The 26,122-nt window shown below is 41.9% G+C and overlaps 1 protein-coding gene across 1 annotated transcript in view; it reads left to right on the top strand.

The window, feature by feature from the left end:
- LOC142656586 (aldehyde oxidase-like) overlaps positions 1–26,122 on the top strand; it is a 123,853-nt gene that overhangs the window by 61,221 nt on the left and 36,510 nt on the right. Inside the window, exons 14-20 of the mRNA XM_075831518.1 lie at positions 1,004–1,188; positions 1,273–1,435; positions 6,270–6,374; positions 8,090–8,259; positions 11,266–11,392; positions 17,573–17,695; positions 20,947–21,043. Coding sequence (XP_075687633.1) covers positions 1,004–1,188; positions 1,273–1,435; positions 6,270–6,374; positions 8,090–8,259; positions 11,266–11,392; positions 17,573–17,695; positions 20,947–21,043 — 970 coding nt within the window. The remainder of the gene's footprint in view (positions 1–1,003; positions 1,189–1,272; positions 1,436–6,269; positions 6,375–8,089; positions 8,260–11,265; positions 11,393–17,572; positions 17,696–20,946; positions 21,044–26,122) is intronic.

Genomic DNA, 26,122 nt, shown 5'->3' with positions numbered 1-26,122 from the left:
GGCACCTGAACACCTCTTCAAACCTGGCATGCTGCCTAAAATATATTCTAATAAAAAAGAGGCCTCAAAATGCACTAGGTGCTTCTTTGCTTCTGGGGCTTGTGTTTTAGTCCACGAGCGCACTAGAGACACATGTGGGACATTTCTAAAAACTGCAGAATCTGGACAATACATATTTAGTAGTGTTTCTCTGGTAAAACCTTCTGTGCTACAGAACAAAATTGAATACAATTGAAATTCAGCAAGAAAAATTTAATTTGCAAATCTCACCTCTACTTTGCTTTAATTTCTGTGAAATGCCTGAAGGGTTAAATAAACTTTCTAAATGCTGTTTTGAATACTTTTAGGGGCCTAGTTTTCAAAATGGGGTGTTTTATGGGGGTTTCTAATACATAGGCCCCTCAAAGCCACTTCGGAACTGAACAGGTACCTTAAAAAAAAGGCTTTTGAAATTTTCTTAAAAATATGAGGAATTGCTGTTTATGTTCTAAGCCTTGTAACGTCCAAGAAAAATAAAAGAATGTTCAAAAAACGATGCCAATCTAAAGTAGACATATGTGAAATGTGAACTAGTAACTATTTTGGGTGGTATAACCGTCTGTTTTACAAGCAGATGCATTTAAATTCTGAAAAATGCTATTTTTCATAAATTTTCTCTACATTTTGCAATTTGTCACCAATAAACACTGAATATATCGTCCAAGTTTTACCACTAACATAAAGCCCAATGTGTCAGGAGAAAACAATCTCAGAATCGCTTGGATAGGTTTAAGCATTCCGACGTTATTAGCACATAAAGTGAAATATGTCAGATTTGAAAGATGGGCTCTGAGCCTTGAGGCCAAAACAAGGCTGCGTCCTTAAGGGGTTAAGGCTGTTTGTCGGTCTAGATTTGTTTAAATTCTGTCTAGGGCCTTTTTAATGTCTTTATGTTAAAAATTGTACATAAACTATTCAATTCAATTCCCAAGTATTATTTTAAGTTATTGCCCTCTATCTGCAGTGGGAGGTTGTGTCTGCCTTCAGACAGGCACAGAGAAAGGTTAACTCTGTGGCTATACTGGTCGCTGGAATGAGAGTTCTATTCCGAGAGAATTCAAACATCATTGAAGACATGAATATTTACTTTGGTGGCGCTGGCACAAGCACAGTCCAAGCAAATAAGGCAAGAGAAGCAGTAATTGGAAGGTTTGTGGCAACATTTTTATGTGGTGTACTGGCATGTAAGTCAAATGTGACTTGGATTTTAATTTAACCCTTTTTCCTAACCAGACAATGGAATGAGGATACACTGGGTGAAGCCTGTAGATTCATTTTGGATGAGATTTCCCTTCCACCCTCTGCTCCTGGTGGGAAGGTAGAATACAGAAGAACCTTGACCATCAGTTTTATGTTCAAATTCTACCTACAAGTGTTACAAGTCTTGAAATCTGAGGTGGGTTAATTGTGTTGACTGGATAACTCTGGCTCTTTTAAAGTTATAGGAAAACTGATTTTGATTGACAATTTAAAACATACATAAAATGTTTAATAACTTAAAATGTTCCATTATGGGAGCCCGTGCATTGTGGGAGCTGAGATATGTATACATAAATCTCTCTATAGATAGATATACACTTCTCCAGATCTGTGCCTCCACACAATCCTGTCTCTGAGCTCTACAGGCAGTTCTTTCCTCCTTATGGCTTGGTTTTTGCTCTGATATGCATTGTCTGCTGTGAGACCTTATATAGACAGGGGTGTGTCTTTCCGAATGATGTCCAATCAAATTAATTTACCACAGGTGGACTCCAATCAAGGCGTAGAAACATCTAGACGATCTAGAGAAGTGGGTGGCCCCCACATCTAAATTTCAAATTACATAGCAAAGGGTCTGAATTATTTTGGTTATTCGAAATTGAGTTTTTAATTTTCAGTAAATTTGCAGAAAAATTCTAACATTCTGTTTTCACTTTGTCATTATGGGGAAAAGAAGCAGCACTAAAAAATAAAGTAAATTTATTCACAAGGCTTGAAAATGCCTTCATTGAGAAGGTGAAGCGTTGCAGTGGATGTTTGGTGAATAAATTCACTTTCTTTTGAGTGCTGCTTCTTTGCTCTTTTTTTATATTCTATCATACAAGGAGAGGTCACTCTTTTTTTAAGCATAGTACCTGCCATATTAGTTTATGCTGCCACAGTGCTGCTCCAACTTTTGTTTATATATACTAGTCCTTCTCAATGAATTAGAATACCATCAAAAAGTAAATTTATTTCAGTAATTAAATTCAAAAAGTGAAACTCATATATTATATATTAAGTATATATATATATATATATATATATATATATATATATATATATATATATACACTACCGTTCAATAGTTTGTGGTCACCCAGACAATTTTGTGTTTTCCAAGAAAACTCACACTTATATTTTTCAAATGAGTTGCAAAATGACTAGAAAATTTAGTCAAGACATTGACAAGGTTAGAAATAATGATTTTTATTTGAAATGATAATTTTCTCCTTCAAAATTAGCTTTCGTCAAAGAATGCTCCATTTGCAGCAATTACAGCATTGCAGACCTTTGGCATTCTAGCTGTTAATTTGCTGAGGTAATCGGGAGAAATTTCACCCCATGCTTCCAGAAGGCCCTCCCACAAGTTGGATTGGCTTGATGGGCACTTCTTGCGTACCATACGGTTAAGCTGCTCCCACAACACCTCTATGGGGTTGAGATCTGGTGACTGCGCTGGCCACTCCATTACAGATAGAATACCAGCTGCCTGCTTCTTCCCTAAATAGTTCTTGCATAATTTGGAGGTGTGCTTTGGTTCATTGTCCTGTTGTAGGATGAAATTGGCTCCAATCAAGCGCTGTCCACAGGGTATGGCATTGCAAAATGGAGTGATAGCCTTCCTTATTAAAAATCCCTTTTCCCTTGTACAAATCTCCCACTTTACCAGCACCAAAGCAACCCCAGACCATCATATTACCTCCACCATGCTTGACAGATGGCGTCAGGCACTCTTCCAGCATCTTTTCACTTGTTCTGCGTCTCACAAATGTTCTTCTGTGTGATCCAAACACCTCAAACCTCGATTCGTCTGTCCATAACACTTTTTTCCAATCTTCCTCAGTAAAATGTCTGTGTGCTTTTGCCCATATTAATCTTTTCCTTTTATTAGCCAGTCTCAGATATGGCTTTTTCTTTGCCACTCTGCCCTGAAGGCCAGCATCCCGGAGTCACCTCTTCACTGTAGACGTTGACACTGGCGTTTTGCGGGTACTATTTAATGAAGCTGCCAGTTGAGGACCTGTGAGGCGTCTATTTCTCAAACTAGAGACTCTAATGTACTTGTCTTGTTGCTCAGTTGTGCAGCGGGGCCTCCCACTTCTCTTTCTACTCTGGTTAGAGCCTGTTTGTGCTGTCCTCTGAAGGGAGTAGTACACACCGTTGTAGGAAATATTCAGTTTCTTGGCAATTTCTTGCATGGAATAGCCTTCATTTCTAAGAACAAGAATAGACTGTTGAGTTTCACATGAAAGCTCTCTTTTTCTAGCCATTTTGAGAGTTTAATCGAACCCACAAATGTAATGCTCTAGATTCTCAACTAGCTCAAAGCAAGGTCAGTTTTATAGCTCCTCTAAACAGCAAAACTGTTTACAGCGGTGCTAACATAATTGCACAAGGGTTTTCAAGTGTTTTCTAATCATCCATTAGCCTTCTAACACAGTTAGCAAACACAATGTACCATTAGAACACTGGAGTGATGGTTGCTGGAAATGGGCCTCTATACACCTATGTAGATATTGCATTAAAAACCAGACGTTTGCAGCTAGAATAGTCATTTAGCACATTAACAATGAATAGAGTGTATTTCTGATTAATTTAATGTTATCTTCATTGAAAAAAACTGTGCTTTTCTTTCAAAAATAAGGAAATGTCCAAGTGACCCTAAACTTTTGAACAGTAGTGTTCTAAATGAATTGTCTGTCCCTATGCTTAGGGAGAATATATGTATATTTATCATACAAATGATTTAATTAATATATAGATCACATGTTATCCTTTCCTGGCCAGGAGATTTTTTTAAAATTTTGTATGTATATATTTATATATCCGGGAATATTCGGAGGTTGAAATAAAAATAATCTTTTAGAAATTTCTATTTACCTGAGAGTGCCTTGATATATTTCTGGATTATTTTTTTCTTTTGTTTTGTATATCCTTTTCAGAAATGGCACCGTGCTATATGTATATTGCATTTTTGGGTATGTCTATTGGGTATGGTTTAGCCATAACCAGTTTCTTTTTTTGTGTAAAATTTCTAAGTGACCCTAAACTTTTGAACGGTAGTGTGTGTGTATATATATATATATATATATATATATATATATATATATATATATATATATTGATATGTTATATCAAGTCCAGAGTCAACGCTGCCGTCTACCAGGTAGTTACAACAGAGCAAGCATAATCCCACGAGATTTCGCGGTAATTGACAGGCTACAGCGAGATTACTCTTGCTCTGCTGTAACTACCACAGAAAGAGTAACGAAGTGCACAGATTGTGAATAAACATCCCGTGGAATGTCTATTCACTGTCTAAAACTTCAGTATCGTTAATGTGTTAGTATAACAAAGCACACAGCGATCTAAAAGGATCCCTATGCGCTGACTAAATGAATGGAGAGAAGTGTATGACGCTGATTGGTCAGCGTCATACACTCCTCTGTACAACGCCCACTTGGTCAATAGTAAAACACGCCCAGTTGTCCATTGAGAAACTCATTAGCATAAATCTAAAATCCCTAATAAAGCGGTGAAAATAGATCGTTTTTTTTAATAAAAAGCACTGCTGTCACCTACATTATAGCGCCGATCTCCTTATGTACGAGATAGGGCACTTATAATGTGATGATAGAGTCTCTTTAAAGGGGTTATCCGGGTGATTAAAATTCATGGCCTATCCTTAGCATAGGCAATCAATATTAGATCAACTGTCGGCACTCTCACTGATCAGCTGTTTGAAGGGGCCGCGTCGCCCACTTGAATGGGAAAGTGGTGCAATACCTTGCACAGCCACTACAAATGTAACGATGCGTGCAATTACGACCACAGTGGAAAACCATGTAAACAATGAAGCAGACCCTTCAAACAGCTGATGGGAGGGGATACCGACAGTCGGACACCCACCGATCTAAGGCCTTATTCACACAAACGTGTCCGTTTTGCGCGCGTAAAAAAACATTTTTCCTGCGTTGCAGTTCCGTGTGACATACCTGTACACTTCTCGTCTGCGTTTTTTATTATGTATGTCGTCCGTATCAGTTTTAAGTCAGCAAAAAAAACTGAAGGAGGTGTTTTTCTTTTTCTCATAATTTCTTTAGCTACTGTTGCGTGAATCATGGACAGCACACGGATGTGCGTCCGTGTGCTGTCCGTGATTTTTCACGCACCCATTGACTTCAATGGGTATGTGATGTGCAAAAAACGCACAAGAATAGGACATGCATTGAGTTTCATGCAGCGGACACGTTGCATGAAAAACACTGAATGTCTGAATGGCCCCATTGCATTGCATAGGTCTGTGTGACGTCCGTTGTTTTAACCCGCGTAACACGGACGTGAAATACGCTCGCGTAAATAATGGCTCATTCAGACAAACGTGAATAACGTGTCACATTTGACTGAATGATAACGCAGCACATAGACCCATTGATTTCAATGGGGCCGTTCACACATGCAGGAGTTTTCACACAGAGTGTGTCCGTTGCGTTAAACTCACTGCATATCCTATATTAGTGTGTTTTTCATTGAAGTCAATGGGTGCGTGAAAATCACGCACATTACACAGATGCACATCCGTGTTCTGTGCCTGATTTACGCATCAAGTCAATTGAAACTTTTAATTGACAGCTCACTGATGCATAACGGACCAGATTCACGCGCGTTTTTCACGCGCGTGAATCTGATACGCTCGTGTGAATGTCGCCTTAGGCCTAATATTGATGGCCTATTCTAAGGACAAGCCATCAATTTTAATTACCTGGATAACCCCATTAATGAGTGCAATGGGAGCTGTATACAGTAAATCCATATGCAGTTAATGCCTTTACAAGCATTATAAATATGCATGCAGTGAGCTGGTTATACAGGGCACTTGTCTTGTGACAGGTGTATTTAAAGTAGGAGGACAAACGTTATCTGTCAGAGAAAGTGACTTTCCTGTTTTTCAGACATTTTAATGCTTTTTATTGTACATTTTCCTCTAGTATAGAGTGAATGGACACATCTATCCTGCAGATTTATCTCAACAGAACAGTGTTAAAAGTAATGTAATCCAGAATTCAACACTACAAAGTATTCAGAAATATCAGGTAAGAGAATACTCCATTTAACCTCTATTAGCATAGCCCAACAGAGTATGTATTTACACATTACAACTGTATTAGTCCTAAAACATAAATTAATAGCTGCGTATAAAACAATAGTAATATATTTTTTTATGAACACATGTCTGAGGGATGTTTATTTAGGTAGGGTTTTATGTCTTTAGTTTTAGATTATGGGTGGAATTTATTAAGACTGGGGTTTTATACGCTAGTCTTAATAGAAAGAAAAATTGGATTAAACTCTGACACATTTATGGAGAGGCAATAGCCTTTTAATAAATGTGTTGCATCTTTCGGTCAGGCCGTGCACTGTGGCCATCCATTCCTCCCCCCGCTTCGCCCATGATATAAAGAAAACTCACATACTCACCTCAGTGCTCCTCGTCTCCCCCTTCGGCTCCCTCATCCTTCTAGCATTGCTCGTACCATGTCCTGACACTGGGCAATGCAGCACTTCAACGTTATCAGTGCTGATTTGCATACAATGTCCTGATGCTGCCCAGTGTCATTACGTTGCATGAGCCCCGCTGGAGTGTTGAGGGACTCGGAGGGAAGGATCAAAAAATGAGTATAAATTATTTCTTTTTTTATTTGACTTTTTTTTATATTTTAACTTTCCAATGGGGTGGGGGGGGCAAGGTACGGGCCCAGCACAGGCCTCTACCTTGCTACGCCCCATAGAGTAAAATATAAATCAGCTAGGAGCTGGGGTAGATAACCATTATAGTTTGTCAGTTTTCTGGAGTAAATTATAATATATTTGGCGGGCCTCGATGACCATGCCCTCTTTTGTCGAGTCCATGCCCCCTACCTACAAAAGTGGCGAGGGTGACAGAAAAGACCAAAAGTCGCAAATTAAACCCCAAATTGGCTCTTTTGTGACAATATTTACGCCAGAAAACTGGCGCAGAAATGTTGATATGTTACCCCCTATTTCTATCTTAGTTTGTAAGCGGAGGCCCCGGCTTAACACCGCCTACCAGTCGGGCTTGATTTGCAACCACAGTAGTCCACAATAGAGGAACTTTCTAGCCCCATTCTAACGGTATAATAATGTTGCAGACACAGGTGAAACAACAATTGAAGTCACCAAGACACACGATTACGTGGCTACGCTTGCGCGTCTCTGAGGTTTCTGCACTAGTGTATTATGGACCTCCACCAAACTGGCACATGGGAATAACACTGACCGGGGCCCAAAATTCAATGCAGCATATCCCTTAGCAAAGTAAAAAACCCTGGGCCCAGCGGGGTCTCACATAAGCTCAAACAGCAGAGCCGCACCCCTATTCTGTCCCCATGATCTCACATCTCATGGTGTCCCAGGCCGGCTATGCAAGCAGAGACCACCCCAAGGGAAGACATCGCCACCTGTCTGCGCAAAACACACACATGATTACACGTACATAGTTTAACCATCATGTTTATCCCTCAACAAGTTTACAGTAATCTGTAGTATGCAAAATGAATTTAGACTACAGACATAGGTAGCCCATAGACAAAGGTGGGTGGGGAGGGCACCACATTCAATGTGAATTTTACCATCAGTAGTTTTACATTTCTCCAACAACTAAAGTCAGTGAATCTTATAAGAAGATCATATGGTTGCTGCAAATGTGGAGGTTTATGTTGAGCATGGTATAAATAGTTTCCCCATATTAGTAGGATGGCTGAACATAATTTTCTTACATCATTCCCAGGACAATACAGCTCATCAACCCATTCAGGATGCTGTTGGGCGTCCTATCATGCACCATTCCGCCATGATGCAAGTGTCTGGTGAAGCAGTATATTGTGATGACATGCCAGTCATGGATGGAGAGTTGTTTCTGGCTTTGGTCACAAGCTCAAGGGCTCATGCAAAAATCATGTGAGTATAGCTTGTGCTCATAAAGTGATTCTGTTCTTCAACTCTCTTTATTTTTTACTTTTTAATAGTGCATATTCTGTAGATGGTTTTGCACATAAAATAGATTTTATTACTACGTGAATCAAGAAGTAACCTACATATGGAGACTGCTACCTTCAAGCTACCTACACGATTGTCTACTTTTAGTGCTATAAATACACATTGACATGAGCTGTAATATATCTCTGCCCCCTGATAAATTTAACTCGTAGTTGGAGAGTACTAGAAACGCATTCAAACTAAGTAAGCCTATGGGTGTGCAGTCAAAGCAGGAGGAACAACAAGAGAATACAATGGGAAAAAACACTGGACAGAAAGAACGGAGAGGAACTAGACCTGCCAGCTAGTTACTGTTGTAGAACAGAAGTTTTCCCCAGGAGCTACCCGCAAGAGATGGAATTGAGTGAGAGCAGAAGGGGTTACTATCATATGGAAAAACAAAAACTGAAACCCTTATACAAATTAACTAGTCTTAGGTATATTCACACAGTGCGGTCAAATCGCGTTTTATTGTCCTCATCGACACAAAATCGCAGAAAAACGCCCCGATTTTTGCAAAAGTGCAGCACAACAACCGCAATATTCCACAATTTTGCGCTAATCACGGCAATAAACCGCAACTTGACTGCCCCGTGTAATTGGACAAAAGAATCTTTCCCTATTTTTGTAACTCAAGTAGGCCCTGCTGGCACTGAGATGCTATCTGACTAGCAATAGGCCACAACTCCTGACGTGTCTGTGTTGATATGGAGACCAGGATGGTCACCTTCAATATTACAGAACTGCTGATAGCACATATTGCTGACATGCCACTATCACCTCTACCAAGGGTTGCCACCTTTATCCACCCAAAATTCTCGGCCAGGCATTTTTAGCATCGACTTTGCGCATGCGTAAATGCACCCCAACATGGGAAAAAGTGGATGTGGTTTTGAAGGGGGTTACTGAATCACACTGAGTCTGCTTTGGCACTTCTCCGTTTTCGGCTGGGTGGGCAGGGACGCAGGCAGTGTGCCCATATCTAGCTGATAAATGTGAGGGTTTCTGGTTCTCTGCTCCCTTGACCGCTGCTATTTCCCACCAGCACCAATCTCACATTTGACCTAGTCCTGATGCTGCTGACGTTCCTAGGACTGTGTGGCCTGGCAAACAAGGAGTTTCCAACCCAAAGAGGAAGTAAACTGACTGCGCATGGACTGTTTTATTATACAGAAATCTAGTGAGGTGTTTATGAGATGCATTAAAGACATTATCTAACAGACACAGGTTTTGTAAGGGTACAGATGCATCTATTTCTTCTTGCTTGCAGTTTTCCAGGCATGTAACCCCTCACCAAGGCTTCTAAAGTGTACGACCAATGAATAGGGGTTAAGGGAATACAAATGGTCATATGCCATAATACAATACACGTAAGAGTCTATGGATCCATACTCTAACTCATTCCATATCCAACCTACTAAAAATAAAGTGAAATACTATTGCCTACTCACAAAACACACCACAGTGAAAAAAACAATCACCAATAAATACATATATAACATAGCAACAATCCTTCTCCGGGATCGGAACCTGGGGAGGAAAGCAACATAAATCAATGCACTTAAAGGGACAGCAGCATCTTTTTGCAGAGGGGCTGCTCCAAACTTTTAAATGTATCTGCCTACAATGTCATACAGAGGCACACAAATCTCTTTTCTGTTGGAGACATTCGGATCATGGTGTGAGCCATGAGATGCCATATTATGCAGATATTCTCCCCTAGAAGCATTACTTCTAGAGGAGAATACCTCTGTAATACAGTGCCATATGGAGGAACCATATTGTGGCATATAGGGTGTCTATAGCTATGTAGTATGGAACTCTATGTGCCACCATACAGGCTCCGTGCAAACAGCTCTGCCGTGTGAATGACACCCAATTTAAATAACGTTACTTGTGATCACACTTTTATGTACTACATCATTTCTACATCTGATATCTCTGTAGCAATTATCCTGCAACTGTATCATACTTGTCTTGCCATTCGTCCTGATGTTTTGAGGCTACATTTACCATCATTCTGTACACTGTTTAATATTATTTTGTTGTTAAAATGCAAAAATAAAAACATGCCCAATCTTTGGTTTCTGCAAGAGATAAGCCGCTGCCAGAGGAGTCCTGCAACGGCTCTGCACATTGAAAACACATGCACGCTTGGGAGGAATAGCTGTCGGCTGAAGGAGAGTTGGTGCGACAACTTTCTATAGTGTATGGCGGCCACTTTAAGGATCTATTACAGCTCTGTGTTGTATGGAGCTGTAAAAGGGCACCGCTGAAGGTGTGTGGGTCTCTAATGTAACACCATATGCCTCCGATTTCATACAGTGACATACAAAGTTTGTTTTTTTCTGTTGGACAAATGGCATGCTACATATCATGCAGTATTACAAGGCGATTCTCCCCTTTGCTTCTAGGGAAGAGTACCGCCGACAAACTTACCCGACAGAGCATCATAAGGGACTCCATGTGCCGCCATAAAGGGAATTTCCTCCCTATAGGCATTGATGCGGGGTAAACTCGGAAAGACTTGAGGAATGAAGATATGACTCTTTTCAAACAAAGATATGACTCTTTTATGCTCATTTGCATACGTTGCGGGAACACTCAAAAACTGAATACTAAAGCTATAGAGCCGACTAAGAAGACAATTTTAGGTTAAATAGAAATGATATTTCACCCACTACCCCCTGGTATTGCTGGTTTAATCAGTAAAATGCTGGTGACAGGTTCCCTTTAATGGTCAAGCTCCCACCATCTGGAAGTATCATAGATAATGCCATCAATGTCTTTAGTGAGACAACCCCTATAAATAGCTGCACATTGATAGTAGTACATTGATGTAAAACGTAAAAACATGCTACAATACAGATATGGCTGAGATTCAATGATGTGTGGTTGTTTGTATGTGTTTCTACGTGTCTATCATAGATCTTTAGATGTGGCAGAAGCACTGAAGATGCCAGGAGTGTGTGATGTTATTACTGCCAAAGATGTTCCAGGAACAAATGATTTTTCTTATTATAACTGGCCTGACCAGTTAATGGCAGACAATAAGGTATGTCATAAAGTGTAATTTACCATCACATTAATTAGATATGACACAATTTTTATAATATCCCAGAAGTTATGTTAAATCAGTTTTATTTGTCCTTAAAGGCTATGGACACATTTGGGGCATCATTACATGTATTTTGGGCTAAAAATTATTTTTGTAATAGGTTTTTATTAAAAATTCTGAATCGTTTTAGTTCTGCAGCCTGCATTTATTCCAGTACATAACAGGCTGCAGAATGCCGATCACTGTGAAATCCATTAGTGGGGCTATTTAACGACTTGCTCTCCGGCGGCTCCTGTAATCTACTGAGCGCTGATCTAAACTGAATTATGATCAAAGTTGATCAAATTAGATCAGCAAGTTGGCTCGGCTGTTTCCGTGACTCGCATAGGAATAAATGGAGAGAGACATGCAGATGCGCAACCACCTCTATTGTAGCTTAGATGTGGCGGCTGCCCCACGTGGATATGCCATAAATGTCTAAGTGAAAACTCCAGTAGAAATATATAATAGAGTAACTTGAAAACGAATGAAAAGGTGAAATTGCAGCAACATAATGAATGGGGTCGTGCTGCCGCTCCCTGCACAGCCAGTGTTCGGAAGCGCCATTGTACAGGGAAATCAGTGAAGGGGCCACAGCACATCCTTCATTCTCAGGATCGGTGGGAGTCCAAGATGTCGGACCTCCATTGATCTGAAATTGATGGCCAATCCTTGCAATATGCCATCATTTTATGAGATTGGTGTAGGACTTTAAGACTCCTAAAATGGAATGCTCTGTGATGCATTCTGGTAGAGTTAGTGGTTTCTATATCATTTTACTGCACAGTGTCTGGTATAAAGAATACATCTCAAACTCCAAATCAACTGGGATAATGGACAGCAAGATTGGAGGTTTTCTTCAGTGCACAGTTTGCCATATGTATGCACGACTGGAGCCGGAGTTCCAGGGTGAATATCTCTGTGGCAGATGTGAGCATGTTGTTCACCTGGAAGCTCGTATTAGAGATCTGGAGGAGCAGAATGCAACACTGAGGAGGATAGACAATTTTGAACGGAGCTTGCTGCTCACAGAGCATGCAGTTAGTGGGTTACAACTGGAGGGTGAAGACATGGGTGAGCAGGATCAGGTAAGTAGCTGGGTTAATGTAGTTAGGGGCAGTAGAAAGGGGTCAAAGACAAGGAAGGCCGATCCGGTTTCTGACATTCCAGGCAAAATTGCCAATTTGGGTGATGATGCGAGGGTGTCAGTCTCAGAAATGTCAGCCCTAGTGGATACTGATCTCCCTAACAGCCGGGAGAACAGCCCAGCTAGTAGTCGGCGGGATGGTAATGCAGGTAAGCCAAGACAATTGATAGTCGTAGGGGATTCTATAATCAGGAAGACGGATAGAATAATTTGTCGCCATGACCACCTTAACCGAATGGTTTGCTGTCTCCCTGGTGCCAGGGTTCGGCATGTGGTGGAACGGGTGGACAAATTGCTGGGAGGGGCTGGTGATGATCCAGCTGTCGTGGTCCATGTCGGTACCAATGACAGAATAAATGGTAGGTGGAGGAGCCTTAAGAATAATTTTAAAGAACTAGGCTACAAGCTGAAGGGAAGGACCTCCAAAGTAGTATTCTCAGGAATACTGCCTGTGCCATGCGCATCACAGGAAAGACAGCGGGAGCTAAGGGAGTTAAATGCATGGCTGAAGTCTTGGTGTAGAGGAGAAGGATTTGGGTTCCTAGAGCACTGGGCTGACTTTTCATTGGGGTACAAACTGTATTCTGCAGATGATTTGCACCTAAATGGAAGGGGGTCCGCTGTGCTGGGGGAGAGAATTCTAGCTGGGGTGGCGGAGTATTTAAACTAGGGCTGAGGAGGGAGGTCAATGTAGAAAAAAAAGGGGTAGCCAGGTTAGAGAGGGGTCAGACTATATTGGTGGGGGGAGAAACAGAATGTGGGGAGAGGACTAGACAACAAGATAAGGAGATCCTTTCGTTACAAAACATCAGTGTAAATAAAAAGGACCGATTAATGTCAAATCACATTTCTGATAATAAAAGTGAAAAACTGACAGGCAAGTTAAAGTGTATGTTCACAAATGCCAGAAGTCTAGCAAGCAAAATGGGGGAGCTGGAGGCCTTGATACTGGAAGAAAATATAGATATAGTTGGTGTTGCTGAAACATGGCTGGACTCTTCACATGACTGGGCTGTAAATCTACAGGGTTTTACACTTTTTCGTAAAGACAGGACAAATAGGAAAGGTGGTGGTGTATGTCTGTATGTGAGAAATGATATGAAGGCGAGTGTGAAAGAGACAATAGTGGGTGAATACTGTGAGGAGGTTGAAACCTTGTGGGTGGAACTAGAAAGGGAGGTAAACACTGAAAAAATTACTTTTGGTGTAATCTATAGACCCCCCAATATAACTGAGGAGATGGAAGTTCAGCTATATAAACAGATGGAGCGGGCTGCACAGGCGGGTACTGTAGTGATAATGGGAGATTTTAATTTCCGGGATATTAATTGGTGTCATGGTTCGGCTTCAACTGCAAAGGGGAGACATTTCCTCAACCTGTTGCAGGAAAATTTTATGGGCCAGTTTGTGGAAGACCCGACTAGAGGTGAAGCTCTGTTGGATCTGGTCATTTCTATTTAATGCAGATCTTGTTGGGAATGTCAATGTTCGTGAAAACCTCGGTAACAGTGATCATAATATAGTTACATTTTACCTATACTGTAAAAAACAAACGCAGGCTGGGAGGGCAAAAACATTTAATTTTAAGAAAGCCAATTTCCCCAGGATGAGGGCGGCAATTCAGGATATAGACTGGGAAGAACTAATGTCAAATAATGGAACAAATGATAAATGGGAGATTTTCAAATCTACTTTGAGTTATTATAGTGCAAAATGTATTCCTACAGGTAACAAGTATAAACGACTCAAATTAAACCCCACATGGCTTACACCTTCTGTGAAAGGGGCAATACATGACAAAAAAAGGGCATTTAAAAAATACAAATCTGAGGGTACAGCTGTAGCCTTTGTAAAATATAAAGAGCTTAATAAAATCTGTAAAAATGTAATAAAATTAGCAAAAATACAAAATGAAAGGCAGGTGGCCAAGGATAGTAAAACAAATCCCAAAAAATTCTTCAAGCATATAAATGCAAAAAAGCCAAGGTCTGAACATGTAGGACCCCTAGATAATGGTAATGGGGAGTTGATCACAGGGGATCAAGAGAAGGCAGAGTTACTAAATGGGTTCTTTAGCTCTGTATATACAACTGAAGAAAGAGCAGCTGATGTAGCCGGTGCCAGTGGTGTTAATATATCAGTTGATATACTGAATTGGATTAATGTAGAGATGGTCCAAGCTAAATTAAATAAAATAAATGTGCACAAGGCACCGGGACCAGATGGGTTACACCCTAGAATTCTTAAAGAGCTTAGTTCAGTTATTTCTGTCCCCCTTTTCATAATATTCAGAGAATCTCTAGTGACTGGTATAGTGCCAAGGGACTGGCGCAGGGCAAATGTGGTGCCTATTTTCAAAAAGGGCTCTAGGTCTTCCCCGGGTAATTATAGACCAGTAAGCTTAGCATCCATCGTGGGGAAAATGTTTGAGGGGCTATATACAGGATTATGTGACAATAAATAGCATTATAAGTGACAGCCAGCACGGTTTTACTAAGGACAGAAGTTGTCAAACCAACCTAATCTGTTTTTATGAAGAGGTGAGCAGAAGTCTAGACAGAGGGGCCGCTGTGGATTTAGTGTTTTTGGACTTTGCAAAGGCATTTGACACTGTCCCCCATAGACGCCTAATGGGTAAATTAAGGACTATAGGTTTAGAAAATATAGTTTGTAATTGGATTGAGAATTGGCTCAAGGACCGTATCCAGAGAGTTGTGGTCAATGATTCCTTCTCTGAATGGTCACCGGTTATAAGTGGTGTACCCCAGGGTTCAGTGCTGGGACCACTATTATTCAACTTATTTATTAATGATATAGAGGATGGGATTAATAGCACGATTTCTATTTTTGCAGATGACACCAAGCTATGTAGTATAGTTCAGACTATGGAAGATGTTCACGAATTACAGGCAGATTTAAACAAACTAAGTGTTTGGGCGTCCACTTGGCAGATGAAGTTTAATGTAGATAAATGTAAAGTTATGCATCTGGGTACCAACAACCTGCATGCATCATATGTCCTAGGGGGAGCTACACTGGCGGATTCACTTGTTGAGAAGGATCTGGGTGTACTTGTAAATCATAAACTCAATAACAGCATGCAGTGTCAATCAGCTGCTTCAAAGGCGAGCAGGATATTGTCGTGTATTAAAAGAGGCATGGACTCGCGGGACAGGGATGTAATATTACCACTTTACAAAGCATTAGTGAGGCCTCATCTAGAATATGCAGTCCAGTTCTGGGCTCCAGTTCATAGAAAGGATGCCCTGGAGTTGGAAAAAATACAAAGAAGAGCAACGAAGCTAATAAGGGGCATGGAGAATTTAAGTTATGAGGAAAGATTGAAAGAATTAAACCTATTTAGCCTTGAAAAAAGACAACTAAGGGGGGACATGATTAACTTATATAAATATATTAATGGCACATACAAAAAATATGGTGAAATTCTGTTCCTTGTAAAACCCCCTCAAAAAACAAGGGGGCACTCCCTCCGTCTGGAGAAAAAAAGGTTCAAGCTGCAGAGGCGACAAGGCTTCTTTACAGTAAGAACGGTGAATTTATGGAATAGTCTACCGCAGGAGCTGGTCACAGCAGGGACAGTAGATGGCTTTAAAAAAGGGTTAGATAATTTCCTAGAACAAAAAAATATTAGCTCCTATGTGTAGAAATTTTTCCTTCCCTTTTCCCTTCCCTTGGTTGAACTTGATGGACATGTGTCTTTTTTCAGCCGTATTAACTATGTAACTATGTAACTATGTAACTATGTAACAGAATAAACTCTATACAGACACAGTAGTAGCAGGGACAGATGTGATATTTCAGCGAACTTGCCTGCAATATTGTGAATGCAGCTCTTGATGAGAATGATATACTCAGGATATACTCAGGATCAATATTTACACAGTGGATTTATCTACCTGTAAACTGTAAAATGGTGTACACAGGCAATTTTCTATTTACAAATCACTTGCCAAACTAAAGAAAACTTTGACATTATATACAGGATAGGTAATAATTATCTGATTGCTGGGGGCCTCACCTATTGGACCTTTCACCAATCGCAAGAACGAGGGTCTTGGACTTTGGACTTTGCATGAAGCGTCAGCGAGCATGTGCACTACCGCTCCATTAAAAGTACTTTGGAATGATGGAAAGAGCCAAGTACAGCGCTCTACTGTTTCCGTCAGTCCCATAGTCATTTAATGGAGCGACGGGCGCATGTTCAACTGCTGCTCCATTAAAACTCCTCCTGACTGCTTTGGATCCAATGAGAAAAAACAAATGTTCGGGATCCCCGTTCTTGCGATTGGTGGGTAGCTGCCCAGAGGTAAAGCCCCCAACGATCAGACAATTCTCACCAATCTTGTGGATAGGTGATAACTGTGGATTCTGGGATAATCCCATTAGTGTTCAACACAACAGTACAAAGTGTCATTCCATACACAACTCAAAATCAGAGTTTTGCCCAGACACCTGGTTTACTTTCTTAACCAATGCGGTCTTACCCATGTTGACCTGTTCGTTTTCTTTAATTTGCTGCTGGTTTTGTACCTATTTTTCCACCAGCACCAGAAAGGAACCTTAACAAGCGTGTCACATTTTAGCACTCCCTGTGTTCTGTTTTGTCTTTTATACAGGGCATGTGAACCATGACATGCTGCTTTGTGTACTACCCCTTTACTTCTGTAATATGTGCCAAGTTAAGCCAAGTGAAGGAAGTAACCAGCGACAAATTGGGGGGGGGGATGGTAGGTCGAGTCTAGGATCATGGGGGCAAATAGAGAACCAGGTCAGTTTGAGGATTCATGAGGACATGTGAAATAACCAAATATTCCAAGTGCTAAGTAGTTTTACAAAGTTTTTAATTTAGTAAGCTATATTATTTGTTACATAGTAAGATTGTGGAAACATTTAAGACTATGAATTTCAACCTAGTAGCTGATTTGCTTATCCAAAAGAGGAAATGTTTAATTCTATTTCTATTTGTAAAGGTTCTGTGTGTCGGGTATATTATCTGTGCTGTTGTAGCTGACAAACCAGAGCGTGCAAAACAAGCCGCTAAAAAGGTGAAAATTGTCTATGAAGATATAGAACCAGTGATTCTCACTATCGAGGTAAGACACTTTTGCTTAGTATCAAATGTGAAGCACTGTATGGGATAAATCTGTAAAGTATCTGTACATGTTATCATAAAAAAATAGAGTACCTGCTCACTTGAAACCATCAATGTGTATGCATTTTCTTTCAACTTCTTTAGCACTATAGGATGACCTGAAATAAAGATTTCCTTTAAAGGGTTTTTCCCATGAGGGACATTTCTAACATTTCCACAGGATATGTCATAAATGTCAGATAGATGCGGGTCCCACCTTTGGGACCCTCACCTATCTCTAGAACAGGGCCCTAAACCCCGTTCTACCTCTTTGTGCACCGACTGAATTTCGACCATGGAGCAGAAAACAGCATAGCTCGCTGAGCTACGCTGTTTCCGTAAGTCCCATAGAACTGAATGGTAGTTACAGAAACAGCATAGCTTGCATGCTTGCTACGCTGCTTCTGTAACTGCCATTCATTACTATGGGAGTTACGGAAACAGCGTAGCTCAGCAAGTTACGCTGTTTCCGTAACTCCCGACCATGTAATCAGGAAGTGGCCGGGAGTCAGTGTGAGCACAAAAAGACTGATACCCCTTTTCATTAAAAAATATATATATATTTGCCTTTCAAAGGTTTACATTGCCTTTAACATTAACTATTATACAATTTTACCAACTCAAGTAAAGCCAAGTATCTGAATGAATATAACTTGTATCCTTATAATGAAATAATATGTTTGATGCCTTTTATACTGCATCTGTATATGTGAAGACACTTTTTGTTATGCACTAAATTATTCTTGAAACTTAAAGCACTGTAATAGCAGTAATAGAGATTATCTTATTGGGGTGTAAATGCCCTTGAACATGCAGTAGTTAAATTAGATGCTGGTCATTTTCATAAAGACTTGGAGAAAGGGATTATAAACATCAATAGTCACCAGCCTGTGGATCTTCAGTTGTTGCAAAACTACAACTCTTAGCATGCCTTGACAGCCACAGGCTAGGAGTTGTTATTCTTTTTGAGGTTAAAGGTTGGAGACCTCTGATGTCCATTATAAAGGAACAGAAAAAGACAGGCAAACCAAGTTGTTGCAAAAAGTATTTTTATTCGCACAAATGATCATAGATTACCTCTAAGAACACACTGTTTTTCTGCTTTCCGCCAATGGGTTCTAGTCTTGCTTATGTCTAAATGAATAACTCATTCCTGCTAAATGTTAATATATAGCAATTGAGGTGGGTGGAGAGCAAATGGTTCCAGACTTGGTTTTTCAATAAGAACAGATTGTCACAATCTGTGGGTACGTGGACCCACTGGGCCATACCACCGTAGCAGTATAGCAGCTGGCCAACAGGATACCAAGTCAATGTCTATAGTTCGAATATGGGTACCTGTGGTAATTCAGACAGTAGCGATGGTAGGCTCGGATGGGACCTTGGCAGTAGGCAGACACCAGGCACGGTGTAATACAGAAGACGTAGTATACGGCATAACACAACTCCAACTCTCTATGGCACGGGAACAAGGTAGCACAGGATATAGGTAGCAAGTACGGGAACACTGGGAACTCGAAAACACTAGGGGTCCATTTGCAAAGACTAACACGGGTGAACACAACAACGCTCCGGCAATGAGGGAAGGGGCAGGGCTCTTATTATAGTCCAGGGTGAGTAAGGGCTAATTACATATTTACTTCATGTGCGGGACACAGCAAAATAAAGTGAAAGAGAGGAGGAGATGCGGGCCAGCGCTCACAGATCCTTGGCCTCGGCCGCCGGGAGGTGAGTAATCCCATGGCCCCTGGCCATGGGTGTTACACAGATCATTTACTTAGTAGGGAACAACTCTAATGACACGAAATGGGTAAGGACAAGAGAATATTTGTAGATATTTGTCCTCTTTAGAGTTAGATATGGCTACCTTTTGTACACCAGCTTGGATCCATAAATATAAGGACACATAGTAAATCAATAAAAGGGATATTTCTGCTGTAGATACCAATGCTCCTTATAATATTAAATAAAACTGCTAACAAAATAATAAAATATTCTATGACACAGATGGTTTATTCGAGACTTAAAGAGGACCTGTCACTAGTTTATTAATTCCCTATCTCTTAACTAATCTAATAGGCTCTATGAAGCTGATAACTAGTGTAATTTTATTCAAAAACATTTATTATTTGCAAAGTTATGGACATTTTTCTGAATAAGCTAATTTGGCTCTACTTGCCAAATGGGAGGTAACTCTTTCTTTTAACTCTGGGTGGTGTAATGTTTTCTGTATGATGCTGTCCAATCAGCGTCATACATTTCTCCTCTTCCTATATTATACAGCTTCCACTCTCGATTGTGTGTTCAACTAGTGATACCTCTGGTTGTTTCACAGCTACAACTGCGATCCTGGTGCCATATGAAAGAATCTCCTCTTTCATATGCCACTAGAACCACTGTTCTAGATCGTCCACAGCCCGAGATATGGCTGTTTGAAGTGATCCCCTTCCCTCCAGCCTCAGTCTCTCACACTGTGTGAAGCAGCTTCACGCTGATAGGACAGCGTCAGAGGCTGTGAGGAAGCTCCACCTCAGGAGAATCGCTGGTGTTGACACCCACTTGTCACTAGCCTCATTTGCATATTTAGAAAAAGCTCATAACTTTTAAAATAATAAACGTTTTGGGTCAAAATTTTCACTAGCATTACCAGTGTGACAGCGCCTATTAGATTAGCTAGGAGATAGGGCATTACTAAACTAGTGACAGCCTCTTTAAATGGGGGTAAGTGGAAGCAGTCAACCAAGGCAAGAGACTGTGTGTACATTACATGTTTTTGTGCTCTCTACAGCCAGGCATATATCTTATATTAATTTACATATATCTGTATACATGTGCGTGTTTAGAGGTGGGTGTGCTACGGCATCATCCTGATGAAAAAGTTTACAAAAATTTGGAGATGTCCTTTCAATTTGTGGAATCGTCCATGTGACTGGACTAGATGTATCGTCAATAAGTAGAGACCAACCAGAGCATTATTGGATTCCACATAAGACTTTTATTCAAATGCAAGATTTCACTGAAACATTTTAGTTGACTGGGTGAATAAAAGTCTTTAACTTATCTGGGATCCATTGAGGCAGTGGTTCTTCTTTACTCATTGTGATCAAGAAATTGAGGACTTGAACTTGCAACCATAAGACAGAGTGTGAACAATCTCCACTGTGTTGCTACATCATGCTATGAACTGAATTTGTCATTTGCCCTCTATTAAAGGATGCAATAAAACACAATTCCTTTTTTGAACCGGATAAGAAACTGCACCATGGTAATGTTGATGAAGCTTTCAAAACAGCGCATGACATACTTGAAGGTATGACACACATTTGTGCTATCTCTGGAGTAATGATTTTGATCACCATATAACAGTCTTCAAGAATACAATATATTATACTTTACATATATACTTTAATAGTCTAGAATGGATTTGCAATATCTGCATATTACTATAAAATGTTTCTATTCTGTTCCATAATAGAATTTGCAACAGTAATTGCCATAATTAATCTTACCAGGATTGTGAACTTTGTGATTTGTATGAGTTAATCCACCTAGAGTTAAGGATTTACTTTGCGATAGGAACTAAAGGCCCTTTTACACTAGGCGATCGTGCAGACGAGCGTTCGTATAACTGCAAACGCTCGATCATCTGCTGATCGTATCGTTTTAAAAAGTGAAATATTATCATTGTTGTCAGCGCGTCTCCCTGTGTAAAAAGGGAGACGCGCTGCCGACATGATAATAATGTATGGGTACGAGCGATCAGAGTAACAACCGCTCGTCCCATCCATAGCTCCATGTGACAAGAGCAAACGAGCGCCAATCAACGATGTTTCATTGATCGGCGTTCTCTGCACCGGCCGATTGTCGGCCGGTGTAAAAGGCCCTTAACAGGGGACAGTAGATGGCTTTAAAAAAGGGTTAGATAATTTCCTAGAACAAAAAAATATTAGCTCCTATGTGTAGAAATTTTTCCTTCCCTTTTCCCTTCCCTTGGTTGAACTTGATGGACATGTGTCTTTTTTCAGCCATACTAACTATGTAACTATGTAACTATGTAACTGCATACTACTTTGACCACTTAGCCTCTTTAGCCACCATTGGGATAAACAGAAAGTTCACTAGGTATGCTTGTTTCTGACAGATTCAATTCTAGAAAGCAGAGGTGTAGCTAGGTTCTCCTGCACCCGGGGCAAAGATTCAGTTTGGCGCCCCCCAAACTTCTTTCCTGACATCTCCTTCCCCCTCGCCATGTTTGCTTTCTCTACCAATCAATAAACTGTTATTATTTTTTCAAATTTTTTTTATGTAAGGCCTCATTCACACGGCAGGCTTTCCCGGCCGGGTGCCGGCCGTTCATAAATCGGCCGGCACCCGGCTGCATTAGGAATGATAGACCCCTAATGGGGCTATTCACACGACCGATTTTTTTACGTCAAAAAATAGGACATGCTCTATCTTTGCCCGGGCACCCGGCCGCCCGGCTCCCATAGAAGTCTATGGGGCCGGGTAATACACGGCCATCACCGGAATGGCTTGCGCTCTATCTCCTCCTCCTCACAGCGCAGAGTGCATGTGAGGAGGAGTTGATGCCATTCTGACGAATGGCATCGCTGTACACTGTGTTGCAGGGCCGGGGTGTACAGCAGGTGGAGGGAGCGCTGCGCTGGCTCCCTTCCCCTGCTTGTTAAAAGCACCCTGGCTCGGCGACACCTTCGATGGCGCCGCTAGTAGCAGCAGCTGCTGCTGTGGCTGCTACTACTGTAGCGACGCCACTATAGCAGAGCGGGGAGGTATCTCCCCGCTCTGCTATGTGCTAGCTGCACTTTAGCTCCTCGAAGGAGCGGAATCCCCGTGTTTTCGGGGATTCCGCTCCTGGACAGAGCGCTTGATGTCTCTGTCCATATCTGGGCAGTGACATCAGGGGAAACTCCTGAAGCGGAATCCCCGAACACATGGGGATTCCCCTTCAGGAGCTGCCGCTGATGTCACTGTCCGGATCTGCCCGGCCCGGCACGGATGCATAACTTTATGAAAACCGGCCGGGCAAAATGGCCGATTTTACCGGCCGACACTCGGGCTCGGGAACGACCCGGTCGTGTGAATCCCGCCTAACTCGAGCATAAAACCATTTGTATATTTTGCAAGCAATATAGTTATATAAGGGAGTTAACATAACAATAGATGAAAATAAAATAAAGAGGTCAGTGTGCCTGACTAAAACAGATTGTATAACTGAGGCTAATGAGACTATATGGTGACATTATAAACAACCTCCTCTTGTAGTGCCAGACAACCCCCCCTGTAAATAGTGCCACATACCCCCCTTGTAGATAGTACCACCCCCTTGTAGATACTGGCACACAGCCCTCCCTTGTAGTTAGTGCCACACAAAACCTCTGTAGATTTTGCCACACACCTCACCTTTTAGATAGTGACAAACGCCCCCCTTGTAGATAGTGCCACCCTATCTTGTAGATAGTGCCCCACAACCCCCCTTTAGATATTACCACACTTCCCCACTAGTAGATAGTGCCACACACCTCCCCTTGTAGATAGTGACAAACGCCACCCCTTTAGATTTTGCAACAACTGAGGACGCAGATACAATTGAATATGGCAGTTGCCGGGACACGTTCGGGTCAGTCCGGGACTGTCTCTGTAAATTCAGGACTATTGACAACTATGCCTGTGCCACCCAGCCCGTTGCCCTTCTTCCTTCCCTCCTAGTTGAGCCCGGGGCACATGCCCCGTCTGCGCCCCCTTAGCTATGCCCCGGTAGAAAGGAAGAGTGGTGACTATAAGAACTATTAAACACCGTTTCAATTAGTGAATCAAGTGCAGCACTTAAATGGTTTGTCCTTAGATTAACAATTATCACCAGTGGTGTTACTACCGCTGTAGCAGCCATAGCAGCTGCTACGGTGCCTGCGGCATGAGGGGGCCCGTGCTGCCCGCTGTGACAGGCCCCCCCATGCCCGGTGGTGTCGCTAGCAGCCGCTATGGCTGCTACAGCGGTAGAGATGCCACATTCAATAGTATCTGCATCCTTAGGATGCAGATACTATTGAACGCTATGGCGGAGCAGGAAGGTATCTCCCTGCTCCGCCATTTACTAGGCTACAGGCCATGGGCGTGGCCTATATGGCACTATCTACAGGGGGAGCTGTATGGCGCAATCTACAGGGAGGCTTTATGGCACTATCTACAAGGGGGAGGTGGGGGTGCTATCTACAAGGAGGGTGTGACACTGTCTACAGGGGGGCTGTATAGCACTGTCTACAGGGGCGCTGCTTAGCACTGTCTACAGGGCAGCTGTATAGCACAGTCTACAGGGTAGCTGTATAGCACAGTCTACAGGGGGGCTGTATAGCACTGTCTACAGGGAGGCTGTATAGCACTGTCTACAGGGAGGCTGTATAGCACTGTCTACAGGGAGGCTGTATAGCACTGTCTACAGGGAGGCTGTATAGCACTGTCTACAGGGGGGGCTGTAAAGCACTGTCTACAGGGGGGCTGTAAAGCATTTTCTACAGGGGGGCTGTATGGCACAATCTACAGGGGGCTGTATGGCACAATCTACAGGGGGCACTATCTACAGAGGGCACTATCTACAAGGGGGGCTGTGTGTGGCACCTAGGGGAGGGGGAGCAGTCAAAAGTTTTCTATGGCGCCCAGTCTTTCCTAGTTACGCCCCTGATTATCACCTATTCATAGGATAGGTAAATGTCTAATTGCTGGGGGGCCCACCTCTGGGACCCCCATCAATCACTAGGACTGGGTTCCTGAAACCCCTGTTCTTCCAGTGAGGAGCTTGAATGAAGTGGAGGACAAGCATGCGTCCTATTGTCCTATTCAAAGCCTGTGGGGCAGTCTGAAACAGCAGAGCACATTGCTCATTTTTTTCTGACCTTAAATGGAGCAGCAAGACACTAATCAGATATTTATCTTATTGAGAAATGACACAACATTCTGAGCAAATGATCACTTATTTGAAGGATCATTTGCTTCGAATATTGTCAGATTTCCAGTAACAGAAATCTGAGTAGTATCAACACATTTAATATTTGTGTTTGCCACATTTGTGCAAATGTATCTCCGATGGTAATATATACTATAAGACCAAAAGTATGAAAGTATGAGGACACCTGACCTTCACACCTGTAGGAGATTGTTGGACATCACATTCTAAAACCATGGGTGTTGATATGGAGTTGGGCTTTCTGCAAGATTTTGTAGTGTGTCTGTGGAAATTTGTACCCATTCAACCAAAAGAGTGTTTGTTAGACCAAGAACTGATGTTGTTCGAGAAGGTCTGACTTGTAATTGGCGTTTCAATTTCTTGGAAATATGTTCGATGGGGTTAAGGTTAGGGCTCTGTGCAGGCCACTCAAGTTCCTCCACACCAAACTCGTCACACCATGTGTAAAGGATCTGCCAGACACAGCTTCTGTGTCGACGCCCATGGTTAGTCAGTCTGCACCTGCTCCTAAGTCTGAGAGATTGACTTCATCTTCTACCACTCAGGCTGGGAGGCTTAGGAGTGGGAGAGCCTATCACAGCCTGGCCAGACGGAGCTAGATCCCGCCCTCTGTCTATTTATACCTGCATTTCCTGCTCCTCCTTTGCCTGAGATTCTTTCCTGTTTCCTGGCTCTGCTGCTCCTGATATGATTATTGACCTTGCTTCATTTTTGACCCTGGCTTTACTGACTACGCTCCTGCTCTGCGATTTGTACCTCGTACACTCCTGGTTTGACTCGGCTCGTTCACTACTCTTGTTGCTCACTGTGTTGCCGTGGGCAACTGCCCCATTTCCCTTAGCTTCTGTGTACCCTTGTCTGTTTGTCTGTCGTGCACTTATTGAGCGTAGGGACCGTCGCCCAGTTGTACGCCGTCGCCTAGGACGGGCCGTTGCAAGTAGGCAGGGACTGAGTGTCTGTCTCCCTACCCCGTCATTACACCATGTCCTTATAGACCTCGCTTTGTGCATAGAGGTACAGTCATGCTGGGACAGGTATGGTCTTCCCCAAACTATAACCAAAAAGTTGAAAGTATACAATTCTCTAAAATTTCTTTGTATGCTACAGCATTAGCATTCCTCTTCACTAGAAGTAAGGGGTCTAACCCAAACCCTGAAAGACAGCCCCAGAACATCCCTCCTCCACCAAATTTTACAATAGGTGCTATGCATTCCAGTAGGTACCGTTCGCCTGACAATCTGCCAAGCCCAGATTTGTCCATTAGGCTGCCAGATAGTGAAATGTGATTCATCACTCCAGAGAATACGTTTCCACTGCTCTATATTCAGTAGCTGTGTGCTTAAACACCACTCCAGCCAACATTTGGCATTGTGCAGGGTAATTTTAGCCTTGCGTGCAGCTGCTCAATCA

This window comes from Rhinoderma darwinii, chromosome 6 (assembly GCF_050947455.1).
Source record: "Rhinoderma darwinii isolate aRhiDar2 chromosome 6, aRhiDar2.hap1, whole genome shotgun sequence".
Taxonomy (NCBI): Eukaryota; Metazoa; Chordata; class Amphibia; order Anura; family Rhinodermatidae; genus Rhinoderma; species Rhinoderma darwinii.
Note: the sequence above shows the minus strand (reverse complement) of the source record. Positions and strands in the feature narration are given on the sequence as shown.